This window comes from Schistocerca piceifrons, chromosome 1, assembly GCF_021461385.2.
Source record: "Schistocerca piceifrons isolate TAMUIC-IGC-003096 chromosome 1, iqSchPice1.1, whole genome shotgun sequence".
Taxonomy (NCBI): Eukaryota; Metazoa; Arthropoda; class Insecta; order Orthoptera; family Acrididae; genus Schistocerca; species Schistocerca piceifrons.
Genome location: NC_060138.1, coordinates 103,851,922 through 103,874,907, shown reverse-complemented (window position 1 = coordinate 103,874,907; position 22,986 = coordinate 103,851,922). Strand labels below are relative to the sequence as shown.

The window sequence follows — 22,986 nt, the reverse complement described above, 5'->3', positions numbered from 1 at the left end:
GTGAGCAGTTGCCTCACCATTTCGCTATCTGTGCATGACTCACGGCCAGATCCAAACTTCCATATGTTGTCAACCACATGTCTCACACATCGATTATGTATATTCCTGTACAGGTCAGACGTTGTACTTGAAAGTCGCTTGCCCAGTATTGGCAGATAAATACAATATTGCAGCGCAGGCACATGCATGTCCAAACTAACTTTGCACCATAATTAGAATCTGCCGATATCGGGCAAGTGACTTTCAAAGTACAACACCTGACCTGTATGGGAATATACATGATGGATGTACAAGTACAGGTTATAGACACGTGGTTGACAACATATGGAAGTTTGGGTCTGGCTGTGAGTCATGCATGGATAGCCAAATGGTAAGGCAACCACTCTTGATAAATGGGCAATCCGGGTTGGGGTCCTGGTCTGGCACGAATTGTCATTCCATTCTACAGCTGATCATTGTCCTTATTCACAATTGCAAATTCTTTTAATGTATAAAAATAGAAGAGTTCTTTCAAAAGCGGCTACAGCCCTCTGCAGACAATGGAGAAGTCTGCACAGTATAATTAGTGGAACTGAGCAGCAGGTCCACAGCTTCAAGAAAATACAACAAGCTTACCGTCAAGACTGAATAAGTTCACTTTTACTATAAACACCATCAGGGTGACAGATCACTTGAGAAGTGAGAATGCAAGTAACAGCCCATTGTCGGTACTTCTCCATAACACTGAATCTCTCACCTGTACCAAAGAGCTTATCTGTTGGAGATCACACAGGTGGGAATGATACTATTGAAGTAGCACATTCCCAGATTGATCACTCTTTTCCCTTTGTTGGTATTTAATAATAAATGAAAAGGGTTAACTGAATCTTCTAACAACAGCACTGAAAACACCTCAAACAGTTCTGGTTCACAAACATAAACTTTCATACTGACACACCATATCAATAAGCATACATAACCTATACCTCACTCTAAGGATTCCAAGAATAGATTTCATTGTCATTATGACAAGATATAGTGAATGTAAAACATTTCAGTTTTTAAAACATTTCCATTCCAGGTAAATTCTATGACGGTGCCTGATAATGGACCTAATCCTATACCTTCTATAATTCCTACCCATTGTTAGGTGTTAGAAATTTTTTATTCTTGTTGTCGAATGCATTTGATTGTTACTCACCCAAGATAGTGATTTATTCCTCAATGATATGGCAATGTAACAGTGGTTCTATCTTCATGGTTCCCATCACCAGCCTTTTGACATCCACTGTAGGGTTTATAATAATTATGTTCTTTTATGTTGTCAAAGCAGAGATCCAACAGAAAAATATGTAAGGTTAAGTGAACATTTTAGGGACTTTGACATGTTAAGACATAATATTCAGAAGCGGTAGCAGTCAAACAAGGAGGCTTATGACCAGTGGAGTTTGCACAGCAGCAGTCAGCACTTTTGACAGATCAACGGCTGAGATGGGCAATGCTTCCAAGGAGAACAATAACCAGCACAATTTGCACATCTTTAACGGATCAACGACTCAGATGGGCAATGCTTCCAAGGAGAACAATGACCAGCACAGTTCACACACCAGTGGTCAATGCTCTCATCATACTGAAGTCATGTGCATGACGTATCTGGCGATGTGAGGGAGGACGACAGGGCAATGCCAGACCAAGCCAGCATAGAAGTAAAACAAGGAAAGCTAGAACATTGACATTGGTCACGTTTCTGCCCAACTTGAGAAGCATAGATCAATGACCGAAGCGTCAGTTGCCACCCTAGAAACTTCGCGACAACGGCGAAACACCGAATAAATACCTCCAACAAACGGACATGAGGTGGTCCTTTAAGGGGAGAAAGACGAGACGAAGAAAAGTCATCTGGATGGATGGACTGATGGTTAGTCAGTGGATGTCATACTTCGCCGCAACAACTTAGCCGCTACAGTGCTTGACTGAGGAAGATGTCGGAACTCTGCCAATAGGTCAACTGCAGGATAAAAGCCTCTTGCCGGCTTCTCCATGCATTATAGTTTTGAGATATACACATCCATGTTATTGTTGTGTGTTTTTCAACGTTGTCTACCCACCTTCTATTAAGTTCACATATTGCTCTTTTTTACGTGATGAAATCAAGCAGAGGTGTGTTCAATCCATTTATGGACCTAGCTACATGTTACATCTACCTCCATTTAAACCAAGTTAGAGTCTTAATCATTTCTTGCTTCAATTTAATATTTTTCCTCTCTCCTAACAATACTCTGCACACACGTCTCCACTGCTCACTGAGACAATCACTAATTGCATTCATTGTCCATGTCTGTTCATAACTGCAGACTGATAATATACAACAACTTTTAACTTTCCTTTTCAAAAACATTAGAAACTTAGTTTTGAAAAATTTATTTCATTTACCAAGAGCATTCCACACCATCTTTGCTCTTGTGTTTATTTTCTTAGCCGTCTGCCATAAAAACAAATCTATTGGTTATATGACTCCATGGTATTATATAATTTGCTTTTTGACACATTGGTTATACATTACTTCAGTTCTATTGTAACTGATTTAGAAGTTTGCTGTTTGAAGTTCTTGCATTTGTTGACAAAGTTGGAGTATTTGCCATTAATATGTTACTTCATTTTGCAGTTTAAGGATATGCAAATTTCCTCTGGGGCTACCGAGAAGAATTTTGTTGATAAGAAATCTTGCATGACACCTCTTTCTAAATATGTCCCTATAATGATGAAGTCTAATGGAAGCTGTAGCACAGATGTATATAATTCTCACTGTAGTGACACAGGTCGAATCATGTGTTTATCAAGTGCTGTTAGTCGAGGTTTTGTTGTAACAGAGTCAAAAGCTTTATCAAATTTAATGGATCCCAAACAAAGTGGTAATTCATATTCACTGCTCCCAGCTGGATTGTATCTACCTGAAAAGGCTATATGTTCTCTTGTCTGGTCTGACGGTATAAAATAATAAATTAAGGCAAGACACAAATTAAAGAATATTCTATGTAACTAATACAGAGTGTTTCTTATTTTTTGCATTATTTAAGGACTTGCACAGAGCAGTTAACTGTGGATAAAATAATACTCCAAAACACCTGTAAGGAACACAGGTATGACTTTATAGGGCTATTACAGGCTGAGAACTAACTTATTATGTAAATAAAAGGAGAATAAGAAAAGGAAAGAGAATGAACTAATAATATCAGTGGCTACGAGTGAAAATGTGTGCAGGACTGGGACTCGAACCTGTGATCTCCTGCTACTAGGCAGCCACATTAACCACTACGTCACCTGGACACAGTGTTTATTGCAAATGTAGGGAGTGTCCTGACATGCTCCCCGACTGACTCACATACCCACATAGCGCCACCTATCTGCAGTCCCTGTGCATCCCCACTAGAGGTTGTGGACTCACTGCCCATAGAGGCGAATCAATTATATGAATGTGTGGTGTCTGTCTTTCAGACATGTCTGGACATTTGCTGAAAATAATCTGTATAAATTGCAAAACAGAATTCCTTCTGTGTGGTATGCAGATTGGAATTCCAACTACAGTCCTCAAGAGAACCAACACAACACTTTAATACTAAATCTCTCTCAGTTCCATTGTGACTGTCTTCATTTTCAAACAATATCTGAAGTTACATCTGTGAATATAGTTAAATAAAAAAGCCTGACCATAATGTACATATTAACATGTTATAAACATGAGCTGTTATTTGGCCACGACTGTCTGCCAAGATTTGTAAACAAGTATTACAGAGACTGCTAGCAGTAATAGTGACTGGTAAGTTTCTAAGAAGCCTCGTTATAATTATTCATTCTTTCAATACAGTGTTTGTCTCCAAGAGGCAGTCATTACAACTTATAAAATCAAACATGGAGTTAGCTGCTGTTTTGTGGAGTAACCTTGAGATAATGAAACGGAGACTAGTCACATTGATTCACAGAATTTTTTATTCAGTTGCAGAGATGTTTTTGAAATTTAATTACAGTTAATTTAAATATTGAATTGAATTTTTCCTTTATACACTCTCTTCATTTAGTGATAATATAAAAAAAAAGTGAGGAGTTGGATTTCAAATCCTGTAGTTTCAAATATAATAGTTGAAAAAAAAAATGAAAAAAATTAACCTGTGACAAAAACAGAAGCAATAACATGAATGTCAACATAAAATAGTACAACACTACGGGTTTTCAATTTTTATGCTATGTTCTGGAACTGGAAAGGAAAAGCATATACAAACGTGCCACACTTAATAAAGGAGAGAAACAATATGGTCAGCACCATGAATCAATGGAAAACCAAAATCAGCCTAGAGGGTTTGAATTTCATTAACATCTTTAACAGATGAGACTAAAATCACAGAACACTTGAGATGACAGTATTTAACTGATTAATGTCACAAAAATTAAAGACAAAGACAAGGGCTTACACGAAACTCCCTTCAAAGATTTACGTAGCAAGTCCATGTGTCTGTCCTAGAAAGCAAACAGTTTTGTTCTGTCTAATCTACAGAATCTACACTAATAGTAAATTGATGACATTTCCTGACAACCAATTTTAACAGTGTTTCCTGCAAATGTCAAATGAATATTTGTTCTAAAAGTTGGTTACAATGGCAGGAGACTGATGAAGTTATGGTCTGGAAACAATGTGTCTTGTGTTAATGTGACATTTCTACATCTCCTGCAAACACTCACTAGCCCAAAATTGCAGGGTATACTTCTTTCATATTTTTGATATTAGCCCTGATCTTGACATGCTTGCATGACAATGAATATTCTTTTATGTAAGGATGAACTATAGTACAGTGGCAAGCTGGTATCCAGCACATTCATCAAGTAACCAATTGGATTTGGTTGTTGTCTACCGTATCAATTGGATTTTCCCTCCCAGAATTAATATTTTGGAAACTGACTCACGTGAAATGGCTCTTAAACATATTTGTATCCGTCATACATGTAGGCATACAGTGTGCCTCTACTATTCTGTTCTGTTCCACATGAATTAATTTGAAAAATAATGCTGAAATACATCCACACCATTACTGTTGATGCTCAGTAGAGAAACAAAGCACAGCATGCACTTGCCGTTGCTGGAATGAGGACTGCAGAAAAGTGGATACACAGTGTGTTATGTTTTTGTCCAAGTTCCTCATTGTTTTCCTTTTTTTCATTTAACTTTTGTTTTCTTTTAAAATAATCATAGGATGCATTGTCTTATTTACTGCAAGTTGTTAGCCCATGTTCATATTTAGCAATATTGAAGTAGTTTCTTAAATATAATTCATATTTATGCTTCAGTTTCAAAATCTTTCTGCTCTTAAGACTCCTCCCCATACTTGCAGAGGCACTGCTTCAAGCAATGCATTGCACCATTATTGTGGAGTATGTCACCAGCAACCAGAAAGGCTTATATAAACTCTAATGAGTAATTGCAAGGTAGACCCATTTATGAGGAAACACAGTCACAATACAGCTGCTCTTAATTTACTCACTGTTTACATCGGAGGGGTCTTAGTGGCTTTAGAAGCATTATTGTAACTGGTAAGGGTTTATTTTCTACAAGCACATAAGTTATCACAATAAACTCAGTAGAAGGGAGTCAGTGCAACAACAAAAATAATACAAATTACAATACACAGGAAGTCTATTTATCAGGAAAATGTTACCACATTCCTTACAAATCTGGCACACTTAGTTCTCGAAAGGAACTGAAACTCCATCTGGATCCTTTATCCACAGAAGCAACTTGCTCACACTCAATATGTTTAAAGTATATGTAAATCACCACCCCAGCTACAGCAGTAGCAGAGATGGTGGTCTATATATACTTTAAATATCAACATATACCCTGAAGTATCAGCACAAATATGCAGAACACACACAAAATCCTTTCAATGCCACTTCTGCTGCTTGAATAATACAAACATAACCAGACACATATGGCTCTTTTCCTCAGCTCATGTTAGAACTGGGGGAGCTGGTGAAGAGGCAGCAGTGGCTGCTGATGTTGCCATTGTGGGAGAGGCTGCTACACCAGTCACTGTTGCTGTGGCTGTTGTTTGTGCCAACTGCCTCAGTTGACGCAGGACAGTTTCCAAAAGTTTCTTCTTGTCCCGTTCACTTTTTTTCAGGACAGAAAACACATTCTTCTTGTCTGCCTCGCGCAACCTGCAGTGGCATAAGAATTTGTGTTATGAATGAATATAATCATTTTATTTAATGAGCCTTATGCAAATACTTACTTCTCAAGCAAAAGCACTGCTGTGTTTGGACTGACGCGTTGATATTTGCTGTTCTCTTGACCATAGTCATGAAAGTATGTAGGCCAATCCCACGACATAAAGAGATCAAGAAGTTGCCGTAAATCTCCAAAGTACTGCAGTAGAGCACCCTCTTCCAGACCAGGAACAGGTTCTGATGCCGCAAATTCTGTGTAAAAGATACTTTACCTCAGAATCTGCAATTTATTTAATGTGATTCTGAAGTCATGCATTACAGAATGCACACATTATGAAATGGACACATTACAAAATAGAGAATGCTTTTGTAAGAGGAAATTGTCAAATGGATTACTATGTTTCTCTTGTTTGCTTTTTAAAATTGCTTTACATGTATATTAGTAGGAGGCTTCATTAATAAGAAACACTAAATCGGTTACACAACAACAAATTTGTGCTCATCTTGGTGAAAGATATGACACAGTGTCTGTTGACATCATTTACTAAAGTGTAGATCACAATGTTGAGTCCCAGCTGCTGGCAAATATCAGTACTTTCTTAACCAATCCACTGCTCCCACTTAGTTCATATCCTACTTTGGTTTAACAACAAAAAATATCAATAAGCCATCTGAAATGCTCCAATCTTGGGCTATTGTTTTTATATTCAGTGGCTTCCATTACCACAGCAATAATTAATTGTGTATAATTCAAATAATATTTATCATAGCTCCTTTAATTATTAATGAAGAAAGTTTTCCGGGCTTCCTCCTTTGAATATTCTATTTGAAATCTTTTACTCTTTTTACAGTGCTTGACATCTAACAGTTCTACAAATGCAGCCACTGCGGATGTTACTGGATCTTTTTGTTGGCTCCATAATCTCATATTACCATTATAAGCTCCTTGTTACATTCTGGCCTTCCTCTTCAAGTTTCCCATTACCTGATATATTGTGAACAAATTTTATCTTCGAAACTCAGTGTTCCATACAAACATATCATTTTTTCATTATCTCTTCAAATGTGTTCATTTTTCATTTTTTGTTGATGTATGTTGGCTTTAGAGACTTTTAGTGAAGGGGATATTAAAAATATTTGTCCTTTTCCATTCAAGCTTGTGGAAAAGCTATGACAAAAGTGACAACATTCAAAATTATATGTACCACCACTGCTTAATTATTTTTTTTGCTTTGGAACAAGGTATCTTTTTTATTCATTGCAGATAATTACTGAATGTTGTCATCACTCTGACACATTAGTGCTTTACATTCATAGGACTTAGTGATTTTCTTCTTGTGGCAGTTCTTACATCATGTATGTACATTTTCAGAATGAAAATATTGTACAGAATATTTTTAAAAACAGTTTCTTTGGAGATAATGTACACTGTTAGCTCCAGAGGCACTTGAAAGTTATTAATGAGATATAATGCAATTGAAATTTTTACTACCATAGAAACCATTGTACTCAGTGATCTCATCTCGTTTTGGGAGAGTAAACAGAATAATAACATTACATGGTGACAATGTTTATGCCTATGGCAAATGAGACCAAGACAGCATATTAAAACTGATCTGAAGTGACAAAATGCTAATGTCTACAAAATTGTAAAGCTTTGGGAATTCTGTAAGCTATAAGAGATATAACATTAACAAAAAAAGGAACTGTTTTTTTTTTTTTTTTTTTTTCATTTATGCACAACCAAATCCATAAGTAATAGTGTCTGAAGTGCTGTGCATAAATGAAAATCAGTGATGGTGACATGCAGCAGAGAATGGAAATGTATTTTTTTGTATGATTTATTGATGATGACTGGAAGTCATCAAAGTTATTGGGGACAATACCCTGTCAGTGCTCCCATACACTCTGGCTTTGCTGTTGGCTTCTTCCACTAAGGGATTGCTTCAGTTGTACAACTGTGCTGTAACACTGTGACCTTCTTGTTTTGTAGAAAACTTTTGTATCGCGAGATGTGACAGCCAATAGCATCATTCTGCTAGTCCCACCTATCATGTTCATTTTATTGTGTACTGAATATTTAATGAAGACTTTTGAGTATGTATGTGTTTCATGAGGGATAATTTTTTACCATAATGTTCACTGACAATACATGTAGCAATGTTTAAAGAGAGTATAAAATGTAATCATTGATTCCCTTATGAGACATGCAGTACTGCCAATACTAAAGAGACCAGCTGAAGCATGTGGTATGGGACAAAGGCAGGCAAGACAGATGGACAGAACATTCTTGTGGAAGATTTCTTTCATCTCTCTCTGGACAGAGCACATAGTTCACCAACTTATCTACCTTAACATTGTTCTAATGTACTTCACAACAGTTGAGACAACACATTAACCACAAAAATATATAAATAAAAACATTGCAAAGACATATCAATTAATAGAAATCACTATAAATAAAAAGTAAGTGTGATAAATAGGATGTTACTGAATTGTAGTACAACAACAACGATAACATACATTGGAAAAACCAAAAAACCACATCCTATATAAGTATGCTTTCAGTTTTCAAATTAGGACAAGTAAAATAGATTACACAACAGAGAGAATACAGATGATGATAAACTGTCTGAAAAAATGTATCTGGATGCCTTTACATATGTAAAATTGACAACTAGATGCCACAATAGACAGACCTGCCAGTGTACAAGGACATGACGAATATTGTGTTGTCAGCAGAGAAGTGATAACAGCAGGATGGGTCAGTCAGGAGAGCTGTGTAACTTCGAACACAGACTGGTCATTGGATGTCACCTGAGTAACAAGTCCATCAAGGACATTTGACCTTCCCAGAGTTGTGCAGGTGTACTGTTGTTGATGTGACAGTGAAGTGGAAACAAGAAGAAGTAACCACAGATAAACCAAGGTGAGGTTGACCTCATGTACAGGTGTAGATGGTGGTTATAAAAAATTCACATGAAATCAGCAGAAGGACTCGCTCACGAGTTCCAACTAGCATGATGTGTTTAAGGAATTAAAAAGAACAGGAAGTTGCAACATAGTCGCAGTACGATTCTCCAGCAATTCAGGAAGTATTTATTCTATTATAAATCCAGTCATGGACCACAAATGTTTATTATCAGGTTATTATTTTCCGGTAATAACAACAATCTTCAGGTCTAAAAATAAGCATGCAGAGGTAGCTTGGCATACACTGTTTCAAAATTACATGAAATGCACAATCAAACATCACTATAAGCATATACGGTAACATTTGCATATACGAGTAAATGCAGTATACTACACAATTTGTATCATTGTGTATTTTGAAGGTACGTTCACACTAATTAACCACACAAGCTTTCTCAAAAACTGACAAATTTTGAGTACCATGGACAACATTATGCTACACATGTTGCCATTTTAAGGAAACACGTCATGCACCTACGAGTGAAGTGCCTGCATACTGCAGGTCAGTTTGCAAAACTTCAATACAAATATTCTTTTTAATAAAATGTACAAAATCTTTCATGCAGAATTAATCACAAATAGACTTCAAAATGCAGATGACTGTGCTTATATATTATGCAATAAAATGTAATGAGGTAGGCTGCATTATGAAGCATAATACTGTGTCATAAAATTATATTGTGGAGTTACTGCAATTGCAACTGTCACCCAACCCTGAAGACATATGGCATCCCTCATTATACCCTTCAAATGCAAAAATACTTAACAAAACCACACAACAGTTGTGCTCTCCTAAATATCAAATCATTATATCTTTTTACACTGATCAGCCATAACATTATTACCACCTACCTAAAAGCTAGTACGTCCACCTTCGGCATGGATAACAGCAGAGACGCATTGTGGCATGGAAGCAATGTGGCCTTGGTAAGTCACTGGAGGGTGTTGGCACCACATCTGTACACACAAGTCACATAATTCCCATAAATTTTGGGGAGGGGGTGATGACTTCTGTTGCCATGTTCAATCATGTTTCAGAAGTGTTCAATCAGGTTCAGATCTGTCAAGTTGGGGGGCCAGCACATCAATTGGAACTCACCTCTGTGTTCCTCGAACCGCTCCGCAACGCACCTGGTCTTGTGACATGGCACATTATCTTGTTGAAAACTGCCACTACTGTTGTGAAACATAGTCGTTATGAAGGGGTGAGACAGTGTACAATACTTCTTGGCCATCATGGTGCCTTGCACCAGCTCCACTGGACCCCTGGATGCCCATGTGAATGTTCCCCAGAGCGTAATGGAGCTGCCACCAGCTAGTTTCTGTCCCCTATGAAGATGTCAAGGAGCCATTGCCCGGAAGACGATGAAACTGTGCCCTCCCAACAGTGTGATGAAGAAGGTATTGGGATTCATCAGACCATGCAGTACTCTGCCACTGTGCCAATGTCCAGTGCTGATGATCAAATGCCCATTTCAGTTGTAGTTTCCGATGTCGTGGAGTTAACATTGGCACTTGCATGGGTCATCAGCTGTGGAGGCCCATCGTTAAGTGTGTTCGGTGTACTGTGTGTTCAGACACACTTGTACTCTGTCCAGTGTGATGTTAGTTCTGCCACTGTTTACTGCCTGTCCTGTTTCGCCATTCTGTCCGGCCTATGATGTCCGACATATGCAATGAGGGGTGGCTGCTCAACCCCACGACGTCTGGACGTGGTTTCATCTTGGTTTCTCCATGTATTGAAGTCACTCACCACAGCACTCCTCAAACACCCGACAAGTTGTTCAGTTTTCAAAATGCTTGTACCAAGCCTCTGGAACACCACAATCTGCTCTCAGTCAAACTCAGAGAGATCACACACTTTTCCCATTCTACACATGGACAGCATGCTCACTGATGCTACATACACTGTGCGTGTGTTTGACTAGCAGTTATTTCTTGCCAGGTGACACTGCTATCACCTGGATGGGTTTATATCAATAATATGCTGGTGGTCATAATGTTCTGGCTGATGAGGGTACTGTTTGTGCATATGATTCGTCTGCAAGATAGAAAACTCATAAATTATGAGACAAAATTGCTGGGCAATACTTAACTTCATATGGCAAAATATCTAGTTCTGCCAACAGATACTATAAAAGTGCCACACCATTGCTGAGATAATAGATCTCTTCTCCTCCATCTTTGTGCACCCTTGTCCTAGTGACAGGTGGGTCTCTCTTGTCCTGGGGTATGAGTGACCTGCCCTTCCTTTTTAACCTTCCCTGGCCTAGCCCTCTATCCTTGCCAATGAAGGAACTATTAGTTCCTAAAAATAGACAGTGTGTCACTTTTATATGTTTGCATCAGCAGAATTAAACATAAACCCCCTGAATGTAGGGAATGGCCAGCAATTTTGTCTTGTGATTTATTAAAGTTATTATTGTGCATCATACAAACATTATCTTTATAATTGTTTAATGAAAACAGTAACTTACGTTCACACTGTATTGTATCCAAGTTGATTTGTTGCAGTGCACCCATTGATATCTGCTTCACATCATCACTCAGCATAAAAGCCATAATGGATTTTGCTATGTGCTCGCAGGCAGATTTGCAAGCCACTTGTGCCACTTCTGGCTGTAAAATTAGTTAATAAAAACAGTAATAATTAAAACCTTTTAACTGACTTACAATAACTTATTTCCACATTATTTGGTGACAAAATGTGAACCAATAAACCAAATTTTCAGACATTTCAGTAAAATGATGATGTTAGTGTATGCATTGTACTCCAATTTCAGAACTTTAATAAGAGAAAGTAGATCATAAATAGCCACAGAGAGCACAAAATGATGCAAGTTGCTTGTTTAAAATCATTTTTATTTATAATCTTAGCTACCAACATCATATATGTGTATAAGCAATTAAGTGTCTACTGCACAGAACATGTGCTCATACAATGAACTACTTCCCATTCAACAGATTAAGAAGACACTTCACCCCAGTTATCCACCACCTTTCACAAAACACTCACAGATCTGTTACTTTACACTGAACATTTTTTTTCAAATGTCCCTCTGCTGAAACGCTTTGTAAGTTTACAGTGTAATATGCTTCCAGTACGTTAACCATTTATGTGTGTGTATGTGAACTGTATGTATTAGGTACTCAGCATCACCATTTGACATCCACTATTGAATAAACATACCCTCTACACATGTGCATGCATATTATCTTCCGCTATAAGCATCCATGTTGCTCCACTATATGTATCAATGTCATGTATTCACTTCCCATTAAGTCATCATATCGGTGTTTTCTTATCCCTTGGAGTCCTGGAAAGAACTTCTTGGTCCGTTTAATATCCGCTTGTCTGCCTATGTGTCCTGCCACCCTCCATTCATTTTTGTTTTATCATAATCATGCCTCCCACTCCAGGCTATTCCCTGATATTTTTACCAGTCTCCCCATGTATCTATTCATCACCACCTGATGCATGCTAAGTTTCTGTATCGTTTCCACATTACACATGGGCATACATCCCGGATGCACATAGCCTGACACAAGAGCTGGACCATCTAAAAACTGTATTCAAGCAGAATGGTTATACTGACAATCAGATCCATCGTGCTCTGCAGTTTGGACCTTCGCAGGAACCAACGGGAGATACAAGCAAGTCAGTGGCATTCCTACCTTTTGCGGGGAGCATATCTTCAAAAACAGATAGAATTTTAAATAAATTTAATATTAAAAGTGTATTCCATCTGCCAGCTAAGACCAGAGGTCTGCTGGACTCAGTGAAGGATGATTTAGGTTTGACAAAGCCCGGAGTCTACAAGATTCCCTGCCACTACGGTAAAGTCTATATTGGACAAACAATCCGTAGCGTCCAGGATCGTTGCGTGGAGCATCACTGCCACACACATTTATTTCAGCCAGAAAAATCTGCAGTGGCCAAACATTGTCTTACGGAAGGACTTAAAATGCTGTACAATGAGAGACAAGTGGTTGCCCTTGCGTCGCAGCATTGGGACTGAGTAGTGAAAGAAACCATTGAAATCCGGCTACCTGACATTATTATAAACAGAGATAAGGGATATCCTTTAAGTAACAGTTGGAACCCTGTTCTGTTTGACATTAAGAAACAACAGTACTTGTCTCGGTCTTCAAAAACTGTCAATAGAGTTTGATATCAATATTCGTTTTCATGAGCTTTCACCACTGGTGAGCTATTGTGCCTGTGGCTATAGGGCAGTTATTTTTGTGCACGCAAGGTGGACCCATGGTCAGTGTATAAAGGAGCCACCGTGGCGTGTTTGACTTCAGTTCCAACGAGATAGTGTGACGACCTACTCACCTGATGATGGCGGCCAGGTGAAACGCTGAAATATTGTGTCCAGATGACGAGATGTTCGGCTGGAGACTCCATATGAATACAATGAATTATTACGCCGGGAAAGTATATGGAGCAATACTCACAGGTGACAAGACTTTGTGTTGTCAATATGAGCATACCACAAAATGACGAAGAGCAGAAATTCATATGAAGGGTCGTGAGTTTGACAAGATAATTGACATTCAAACCAATTGGCATGGGAGCTGAGCAACATCCTGAAGGAGAACTTTTCTGACAGTCTCATGTGGTTGTATGAATGTGATGTATGCTGTATTCACATGAGGGAGACTATGCCACTATCTTAATGTTTCTCTATTTTTCTTAATCTGGTCTCTAAACATTTTGGGCTGACAGAATGACACCTTAAGGAACTTAAAAAGGCAAAATCAAATTAATTATAACATTATTAGGTTGATTTTTCATTAGGCATTTCACAGATATTGAACAAAGCACAGCACACCTAGTGAAATTTCATCATTTAATTTCAAACCTGTATACAGCATTCAGATGCAAGGAATTAATCTAAAAGTGTCACCTAACTGTTTCAGAGTAGCTACAAATAAAAGGGACTCAGTTCATACGAAACAGTCTGAGAGAATAACAGAATTAATAGAAAGAATGCTCTGAAGTCAGTCAGATGTTTATTTCCAGCTCACTGCACTCCAGACCGACAGTGGGCTGGGTTGTTGAAGAAAACATGTTCCCATACCTGCTTGCCTGATACTCAGCTGTCCTACTTCTATTCTTGTTTAAGATAAAGGCAATATTTCTGTTTTAAATTTATGATAAGAAGAGGACAATAAACTAAAAAATGCTGTCTCAACAACGGAAATAATTTACAATGTATCACAACAGCATAACTGTTTCCATCTTCCCCACCAAGGGGGTATAAGAAGGAAACTGAAATTACTGATAATGAATTCTCGTGCTCTCTGTAAAAGCCTGGCACTCAGTTTTAAACTATTACATATCATTAATACATACTCTGCAGAGAATAAAGTAATAACCTTGATTATATGGACAAGCCAAAGCCCACCTATACCCCTCTACACGTAAGGCCCACTTTACTGCAGGAGATCCTCAGCAGAACTTGGAAGGAGGGGAGGAATCTGTGAAGCATTAGAGCTTTGAATTAGTCTGCTAGTTTGGCTCGGATACTGTAATTACAGGCCCGCTGTCCACAAAATGCACTGATTTGGGTTTATATCCTGTCCAGCACACAGTTTAGTTTGTCATATATAAGCAGCTTTGAATTTACTTATACATGTATTTTTCACATTACATTACAATCAATCAATAATCCTGGTAATTTTATCCATATTTTGTAGGTGTGAACATGACTGTGTTCAATACACAGGAATTTTGAATAACTTCAACTTCCTGTGTAATAATCACAATAATCGATAATACAGAAACACGATTTAATTCTGTCGTGTCCTTAATGTTAGCAATGAAGTACATAACAAAGAAAGCAGAATCTGGTAGCAACTGTGACAAAGCTACAGTCACAGATGTGACTTAAGCATCAAGAAAAAACAAAAAGCAGGCTTATGAACATACAGTCTTGCACTTCTCAAAGCCATTTGAATCAGTTATGTAAAATATTGTCACACTGGAATGACAATCGGGTCCAAAACCAAAAGCATGATTCTCAATGAAGTACAACTTTTAGCACTGAAAGTACGTTTTTTTTTGCACGCCAACATGCAGGTAGAATTCCTGGACAGAGTGTGCTCCTATTTATACAGACGCTGAATATTACACAATATACAAACACAGAAAATTTTGAGGACTTTCCAGAAATGATGAATACTACATAACAAATAACTGCTAGTGGTCCAGTATGAACTGGTGACCTGCAGAATGCTGACCAGTTATACTAACTGCTATGCCACAGCTCATGGCATTTCTCCCTCTCCTGGAGAAACAACAACTTGGTGTTTCAAAATTGTCACTGAAGCCAACTAGAGTGCAGTAGATTTAGATCTTCTCAGTGGCCCTCCATATGGTAGCACTGGAGGATCCTCGTGTTCGGGTTGCCTTTTCTCATCCTCTTCATTATGATGAGCGCCGAAGGTATTCCTCTACTGTTCGAGCTTGAAGATCATTGAGTGGGCCCTCAGTTTCCTTAAATGAGAAGCCCCTATCACTGATCAACATCTCAGTATTGTAGTAAGGCTTCATACAAAGGACAAGGAGGGTCACAATCCTTGACTCCATATGTGACATCTGACAAGTGACGAAGTAAATGATACTGCCCAAAATAGGATTTTACTAACTTTTCCAATAGTCCAATTTTCTGCACGAGTTTAAAAATCATATCAAGTTTCTTGGTCTGTATCTGATTGTCCGGTGCTTGGTGTTATAGTGCTCTTGATCATTCTCTTGGGCATCCAGTGACCATATGCGAGCCTGCTATCTTGCTTTTTTGGTCCTGGTAATGAAGCATTTCAAATAGTCATTCTGATTATTCCTCAGTTGAAACAGGAAGTATATCCATTGTTATTTCAGTCTCAAGAGTGTGGAGCAGAAAGAAAAGCCCATAATGTTTTGCCTCACATCATGATGGACAGTATTGTATCTCAATCTCCCTAACATCAACTTACATTGAGAGCATTTCTGCAAACATCTTATTAACCCACTCAGTGAGGCCATTCATAAGTGGGGGGTAGGCAGTTTTTATCATGTGGGCAGTGTTGCAATGTGAAATTACCTCTGATACTAGTCTTGACTGGAAAACTTATCCACAATCAGAGATCACCAGATGGGGAACTATTTGCTTTACAATGTCTTCTATACGGAACCTTGCAATTTCTGGAGCTTCAGCAGTCAACACTCCTTTGGTGATGGCTTAGAGGGTAAGATAGATCGTGAAGACTACCAGCCATCAATTCCTGTTTGCTGACTTCAGTAATCTTCCCATGAGGTCAATTCCAATCTGACAGAACAGCACTGCTGCAAGTGGAATCAGTGTCAGATTCCCTGGAGGTAATTGCATCATGTGCTTCTGTTGTTAGCATTCTTTTCGTGGCTCTTAATATGTTTAATGAATCAGCAGAGATCTGGTCAGTGATACCTGCATCTGATGCTACCTATAGCCTTCACAAATTCCATGTGATCAGATATTGTGGCGCCGTGAAAATACTCCAGGATAGCTGGCTGTAGATGAGCTGGGATTACAATCAACAATTTCCACCCTACTGGTTCATAGTTCTTTTTATATGATGTTCTATTTAATAATTGGAATTCTCCTTTTGTTGATCCCTCATCCTTCAAGACTTATATGGTTTTCAGCAGTGCTGGATATTCCATCTGTTCAACTGAAAAGCCATTTACTGCAGCATTGATGGAGATTTCATCCACAAGGCTGTGTTCTGGCAAAGAATTACTTGAAAGATAGTCAATGTCCTCGTGTTTGCATCCACTTCTGAACATCAATATGATACTAAACCCAAGAAGCAGCCTCACTACCAGACTGTTGCTCATGTGAGATGCAGACTCAATCAGACCTATGCACCCGAGATAGTGGCTATTGTTGTCGGATTGTAGTTGTTGGGTGAATGTGTGAAGGTTTTCTATTTCTGAAGAAAGGATATTTTGCTACTCATCACATAGCAGAGATATAGAGTCACAGACAGGCACACCAAAAAAAAAAGACTACAAAAGACTTAAGCTTTTAGCTAGAAGGCCTTCTGAAATAGACAACACACACACACACACACACACACACACACACACACACACACACACACACACACACATGAGACCACTGTCTCTGGCTGCCAAAGCCAGACTGTGAGCAACTGCCACATGATGGGAGAAGCAATCTGGTGGTATGGAGGAGGCTGGGGTGCAGAGGTGGGGGAGGCAGGGTATGGGTGGGGGATGGTTTGTGGGAGCACTTTACCGTCTCCCACCCGTACCTTGCTCTCCCTCCCCATCCCTATCCCATGTTCGTCCGTGCCCCCACCACCGAGACTGCTTCTCCCATCATGCACAGTTGCTTACAGTCTGGACTCGGCAGCCAGAGACAGTGATCATGTGCTTGTGAGCTGCATTTGCGTGAATGTGTGTGCGTGTGTGTGTATGTTGTTTATTTCAGAAGAAAGGTTTCTGGCCGAAAGCTTAAGTGTTTAGTAGTCATTTGTTGTACCTGCCTGCGACTCAACATCTCCACTATATGATGAGCAGTAATCTATCCTTTCCACAAAACTGTCATTACTGCATCCTGGATTTGCCATTTTTTGATCTGGTATATAGATTGCAAATGATGTAAGTCATGAAAGTCTTCAATAAAACGACAGTGTCATCAAGACAACAAAGGCATCCTCCATTTACGGTGTCAAAGCATATTGTCTGTCCGTCATAAACTAGAAGGTGGCTGGAGCATTGCTTACTCCAAATGGCATAACTCTGAACTCACAGAAGCAATCAAGTGTTAGGAAAGTGGTCTCTTCTCCATCAGCCTCATCAAGCTTGATTTGCCAGTAGCTTACCTGCTTGTCCATAGCTGAGAAATGCTTGGCTCCCTTTGAGAAGTCTAGAGTGTCATCAATGTGCAACAATGGGTGCACTTCTTTTTTCATGATTTTGTTCAGTTGTCAATACTCGATGCAGAAATGGCAAGTGCTGTCCTCCACAAAGATCACAGGACAGGACCAAGGACACTTGAAGGTTCAATAATGTTACCCTGCAGCATCTCCACCACTCCTGCTGGATTATCTGCCATTAAGTTAGTGAAGCCCTATAAGAGTGCTGCCTAACTGGTTGATGATACCCAGTCTTGACACGGTGTTTTACCATTGATTATCAGTCTGTCTTTTCTTCACTCTGGATTTCAAAGCACAGAACACCAACCAACATTGTTCCTCTATCATGTCAGCTCATATTGACAGTTCACTAGTAGCTCCCTCCATTGGATTGTGTGTAGCGGTAGAAGAGCATGATTCTTTGTTGATGGAACTGAACTGCTCATCCTGGACCAATTTGGCTGTCCTTTTGCATGTACCTTTAGGGATGAGTTGTAACTGGTTGTGACAATTAATGATCGAAAGGTCTCCTTGACCATCTGCAATGCTGTGATTGTAGCTGGTATGGTGATTTATTTTCTGAGCCTGAGCAGCTTTTTGCAGTCGACAAAAGCTTCACAGTTGAATTGAGCATCTAGATTGATGATGGAAATTGGTTTAATTAATGATGGTGGAATAATAATGAATTCAACAGCAAACAACTGTTCAGAGTAATATTTGTTCTGTGCGCTTGTTGGAATAGCTTTTTCAATCTGTAGCTCTGATCTTCCACAGTCTATGACTGCTTTTGATGCCTGTGACAAGTCCCATCTGAGAATAACATTATGACTACATTCTGTTAAAACAACAAATTCAAAAGGGCTGTGTTCTTTCACTGACAGCTAATCTCGCAACAAATGTTCTAGTCAGCTGCACATATCTTCCATTTGTGACTTTCAGCATTATCCCTTTTGTATACCGGAACATAATCTTTTTTAGCTGGTATGGATCAGCAGTCAACATTATCTGGAGCCCACAAGTACTAGCACCCAGACAGGTTGACTGTTAATGATGACATCGATAAGATCTCCTTACATCTTGGTAATTGTTGTCCATAGTGGTCCCCCACAACTGCCACAGGGACCATACTCGAGATACAGTCACACCTCTTTTCTTTTGCATTTCCTCAATGTGCTAGCACCACTTCATGAATTCCTCTGTTGTGACATCCTTTACCAGAAGAGCTTGGCACATGTCTTCTGTGTTCCATTTTACCAAGTGTAAGATTCTTTCAATTCCTGTCATCGGATTCACAATGTGGCATAGGACCAAAAGACTGTCATTTCCCCATGATACTGGGCCCTGTTTTTAAATTGTTCTTCCACTATGTTGACTAAGCTCCTGATTGTCAACAAATGTTTTCTTCAGATCAGCCTGCAATCTGTCCTAGACATCGATCTACTCTTTGCTGTCCTCGGACCAATATTGTATTGTGCCATCCACATAAAAGTACACATCATCATGTCATACAGTCTGTTATATTTGGCGATGTGGTGGAACACTTCTGGCTATTTTGTCGGGTCCAGGCCAGTGTCTCCAGAAAACACTGATAGACACCTGATGTGCAACCAACTTAGTGCTGTTTAGGAATCTATTGGTTTGCCAAATATGAAACATGGGAACAATGTATTCTGGTTCCTGTCTGTGTAGGTGATGAATTTTATGTTGCCTCAGTGGAGCCACTGTGATGTAGATGTTTGGAAGTACGTGGCATCACCACCAAACAATCTCATGCCCTAATCACAAGCACATCCAAATCGGAAAGCACAGTCATCCATGAAGCACAACACTTAGTATTGAAAGCACATTTATTATGAACACCAATGCAGACAGAACAGAGTACCTTCTGAACACAGATTGTTGTTATTAAAAATATCGAATACCCTGGAATGTGTAAACATTATAAATACAAGAAGTCCCAAGCACTTTCTAGAAATGATAAATACTAAATAACAAATGTTTGCTGGTGATCAGATTTGAATTGACAAGCTACAGTGATTCCACAGCAAGCACAATTCCACAGGTTGCAGGTCAATGTTAGAAAAGTCTAATGACTGCACCTAGAGTCGCTTGCATTCAACAGCTGCCACAGCTGAATGAATTGTGAATCAACAACATCAGCAGTGACACCAAAAACAATGGCTCCATAAGAACAAACAATGTAAATCCAGCTGCTGCACCATTTTCCTTTTGCTGCCTACTTCCATAAATTTCACCATGGTTTTATGTATCCAGATGTGACTTTTGCACCAAAACAATCCTGATGTTTATACTGAAGATGTAATGCTTCTGGAGCACTCAGATCTAATTTATGCATACATGTAAACAAGACTCCAGGTTCCTTTAACATTAATTGCTACTGGATTGTCATGTTTCCTAGGACATGTACATTTCGAAAAAATCTCTCAAAAACCTAACCGTATAAAATAGTTTATTGCTTTAATTGGTTGAAAACCTTATTACCAGTAAAACTATGCATGCCTTGAAACAAAGCATGGGTCAAAACACCTGGGTATTACAACGTACACTTACAGGCAGATTAGTGAAGGATTGGAAAATACTGTTTAGAAAGGCAATCAGATCAGTGATGAAACTAGAAGCATGACCACGGGGCTCCACTAACATCCAATCATAATTCTCCAGCTCCAGAAATTCATCCAGCTTCTGCTTCAGTTTTTCACATATCTGTCGTTCGGCATCATCACGTGCAACACGGAACATAGTTGCCTGCCCTTGTGTGCCTTGAGAAGCGCGAGTACTAAGATGTGCTTCTTTTCCACATCTGCAAAATAAAAAGACTGTAAATATTATTAATCTTTGTAAAGAAAAAGAACCTTCAAATAATAGAGCAAAATCTCAACTGTACTAGACTTTTATCATTTGAGCTATCTTAAGAATGCCTGATACCCTTGATCAGTGTTGAGGAAAAGCACTTTTGACTGCTATACATTTTACTCAAACAATGGAAACTCCAGGTTGGAATAACAACAATATTAGGAATAGGATAGATTGGCACTCATCATAAAGATGAACCACTGAGATGCAAAAGGCACAATGAAAAGACTATTATCCCTGTAGCTATCAGCCAAACCGTTCCTCAGCATGGAAAACATACACACATTCACATAGGTAAGTACACCTCATGCACATTCGGCTGCCACCACCAACAATTCTAACTGGAATCCTCTATATGATGAGTAGAAAACTATTCTTTTCATACTTTATCCATGGTACCACCTGTTACTCCATCGGGTTGGAGCTGCTGGTGGTGGCAGCCGAGTGTGCATGAGGTGTGCTTGCCTGCGTGAATTTGTGTGTGTTTTCTTTGACAACAAAGGCTTTGGCTGATAGCTACATGTGTAACAGTTTTCTCCTTGTGCCTGTTTGGAACTCTGTGACTGTTTGGAACTCAATGGGTCATCTTTACAGTGAATAGCAGTCTATCCTATTCCTAATGCATTTTAATCATTATTTTACATGCAGAACCAATCTTTTTAAACAATTGCTGCAACTTTAATCATAATTTAATACTATATTAAAGTGTCACTGATATTCAGTAACAAATTATTAGTCTTTCCAGGATGGAATAACAATAATATTATGAATAGGATAGAATGCTACTCACAATATAGAGGGAACATTGAGCTGCAAAAAGGCACAATGAAAAGACTGCTATGCATTTAAGCCTTCGGCCAAATGCAGCCAGAGGCAGTGCGTGTGAGTTGCGCTTGTGTGAATGTATGTGTATTTTCTATTTTGGAAAGCATATGTGCATAACAGACTTTTCGTTGTGGCTACCTGTCATTCAAGGTATCGTCTATATGATATCAATCCATCCTTTTATAATATGAAGTCTTTAATAATAATATAAAGTCCTTATTATACATGTTCCTCTATGGTACTAAATAAAACCATTGCACCATTCCTTCCCATTATTACTCTTCCACGGGTGCCGATATCCTTGTCTCATTCCTAACACACTGGTACTCTTACCTTTATCTGTGAGTGGTAGAGTACCCTATGTCAATAACAGCAGTTTCTGTTTTTAGTTTGTGTGGCAGAATCATAAGGTACAGGATACAGCTTGCCTACAGTATCCTATGACTATAATATCAAGATGTCACAACAGGAATCAGTCAGCTCATACAAACACCTAAGTGTGAGTGTGAAATTTGGAGGAATATGAAATAGAATGATCACATACATCCATAAGTCACAGGTAAAGCAGGCAGCAGGCTTCAATTCATTGGCAGACTGCTAGAGAAATGCAATCAGTGTACAATGGAGATTGCTAAAAACACCACTTGTGCAACCCATCCTATCACAATTCAATCACGTTGTGAGATAGAACTGACAGCAGATGAACAGATACAGATTATGACAGCATGAATGGTCAAAGGTTTGTTTGACTCATGGTCGTGGAGATGCTGAAAAAACTAAACTGGCAGACACTTCAAGAGAGATGCAAACTATCCCATGAACACCTACTACCTAAGTTTCAAGAACCAGCTTTAAATAATGAATCTAGAAATATACTACAACCCCCTACTATGTAATATTCCTGCAGGCATTGAAAAGACAAGATTAGATTAATTACAGTGTGCGTTGTTGCATTTAAAGTCATTCCATCTGCACTCTATACATAAATGGAATGGGAAGAACCCCTAAAAACTAGCTCAATGGGAAGTACCCTCTGATATGCACTTCACAGTGATTAGGAGAGTACGAATGTAACTGTAGATTAACCAAAATCTTTTATTATCTTGTCTTAGTGCACTTATTGTGTTATCCACTTTATCCAAGCAGCAATTTTCCTAGGAAAGTTGCCATCAGTGCTTCAACCCTTCTCAGACCATTAACTAGTGATTGCGT

General features: G+C 38.8%; 1 protein-coding gene across 3 annotated transcripts in view; it reads right to left on the bottom strand.

Annotated features, from left to right (window-relative positions):
- Positions 1–5,553: 5,553 nt before the first annotated feature.
- The window catches only part of LOC124783974 (exocyst complex component 6B), a 170,739-nt gene continuing 153,306 nt past the window's right edge, over positions 5,554–22,986 (bottom strand). For all 3 annotated transcript variants that reach the window (XM_047254065.1, XM_047254063.1, XM_047254064.1), the window contains exons 13-16: positions 20,647–20,896; positions 11,646–11,787; positions 6,261–6,447; positions 5,554–6,186 (exon numbers count right to left, since the gene is read on the bottom strand). In XM_047254065.1, coding sequence (XP_047110021.1) covers positions 5,976–6,186; positions 6,261–6,447; positions 11,646–11,787; positions 20,647–20,896 — 790 coding nt within the window. In that variant the 3' untranslated portion in view covers positions 5,554–5,975. The remainder of the gene's footprint in view (positions 6,187–6,260; positions 6,448–11,645; positions 11,788–20,646; positions 20,897–22,986) is intronic.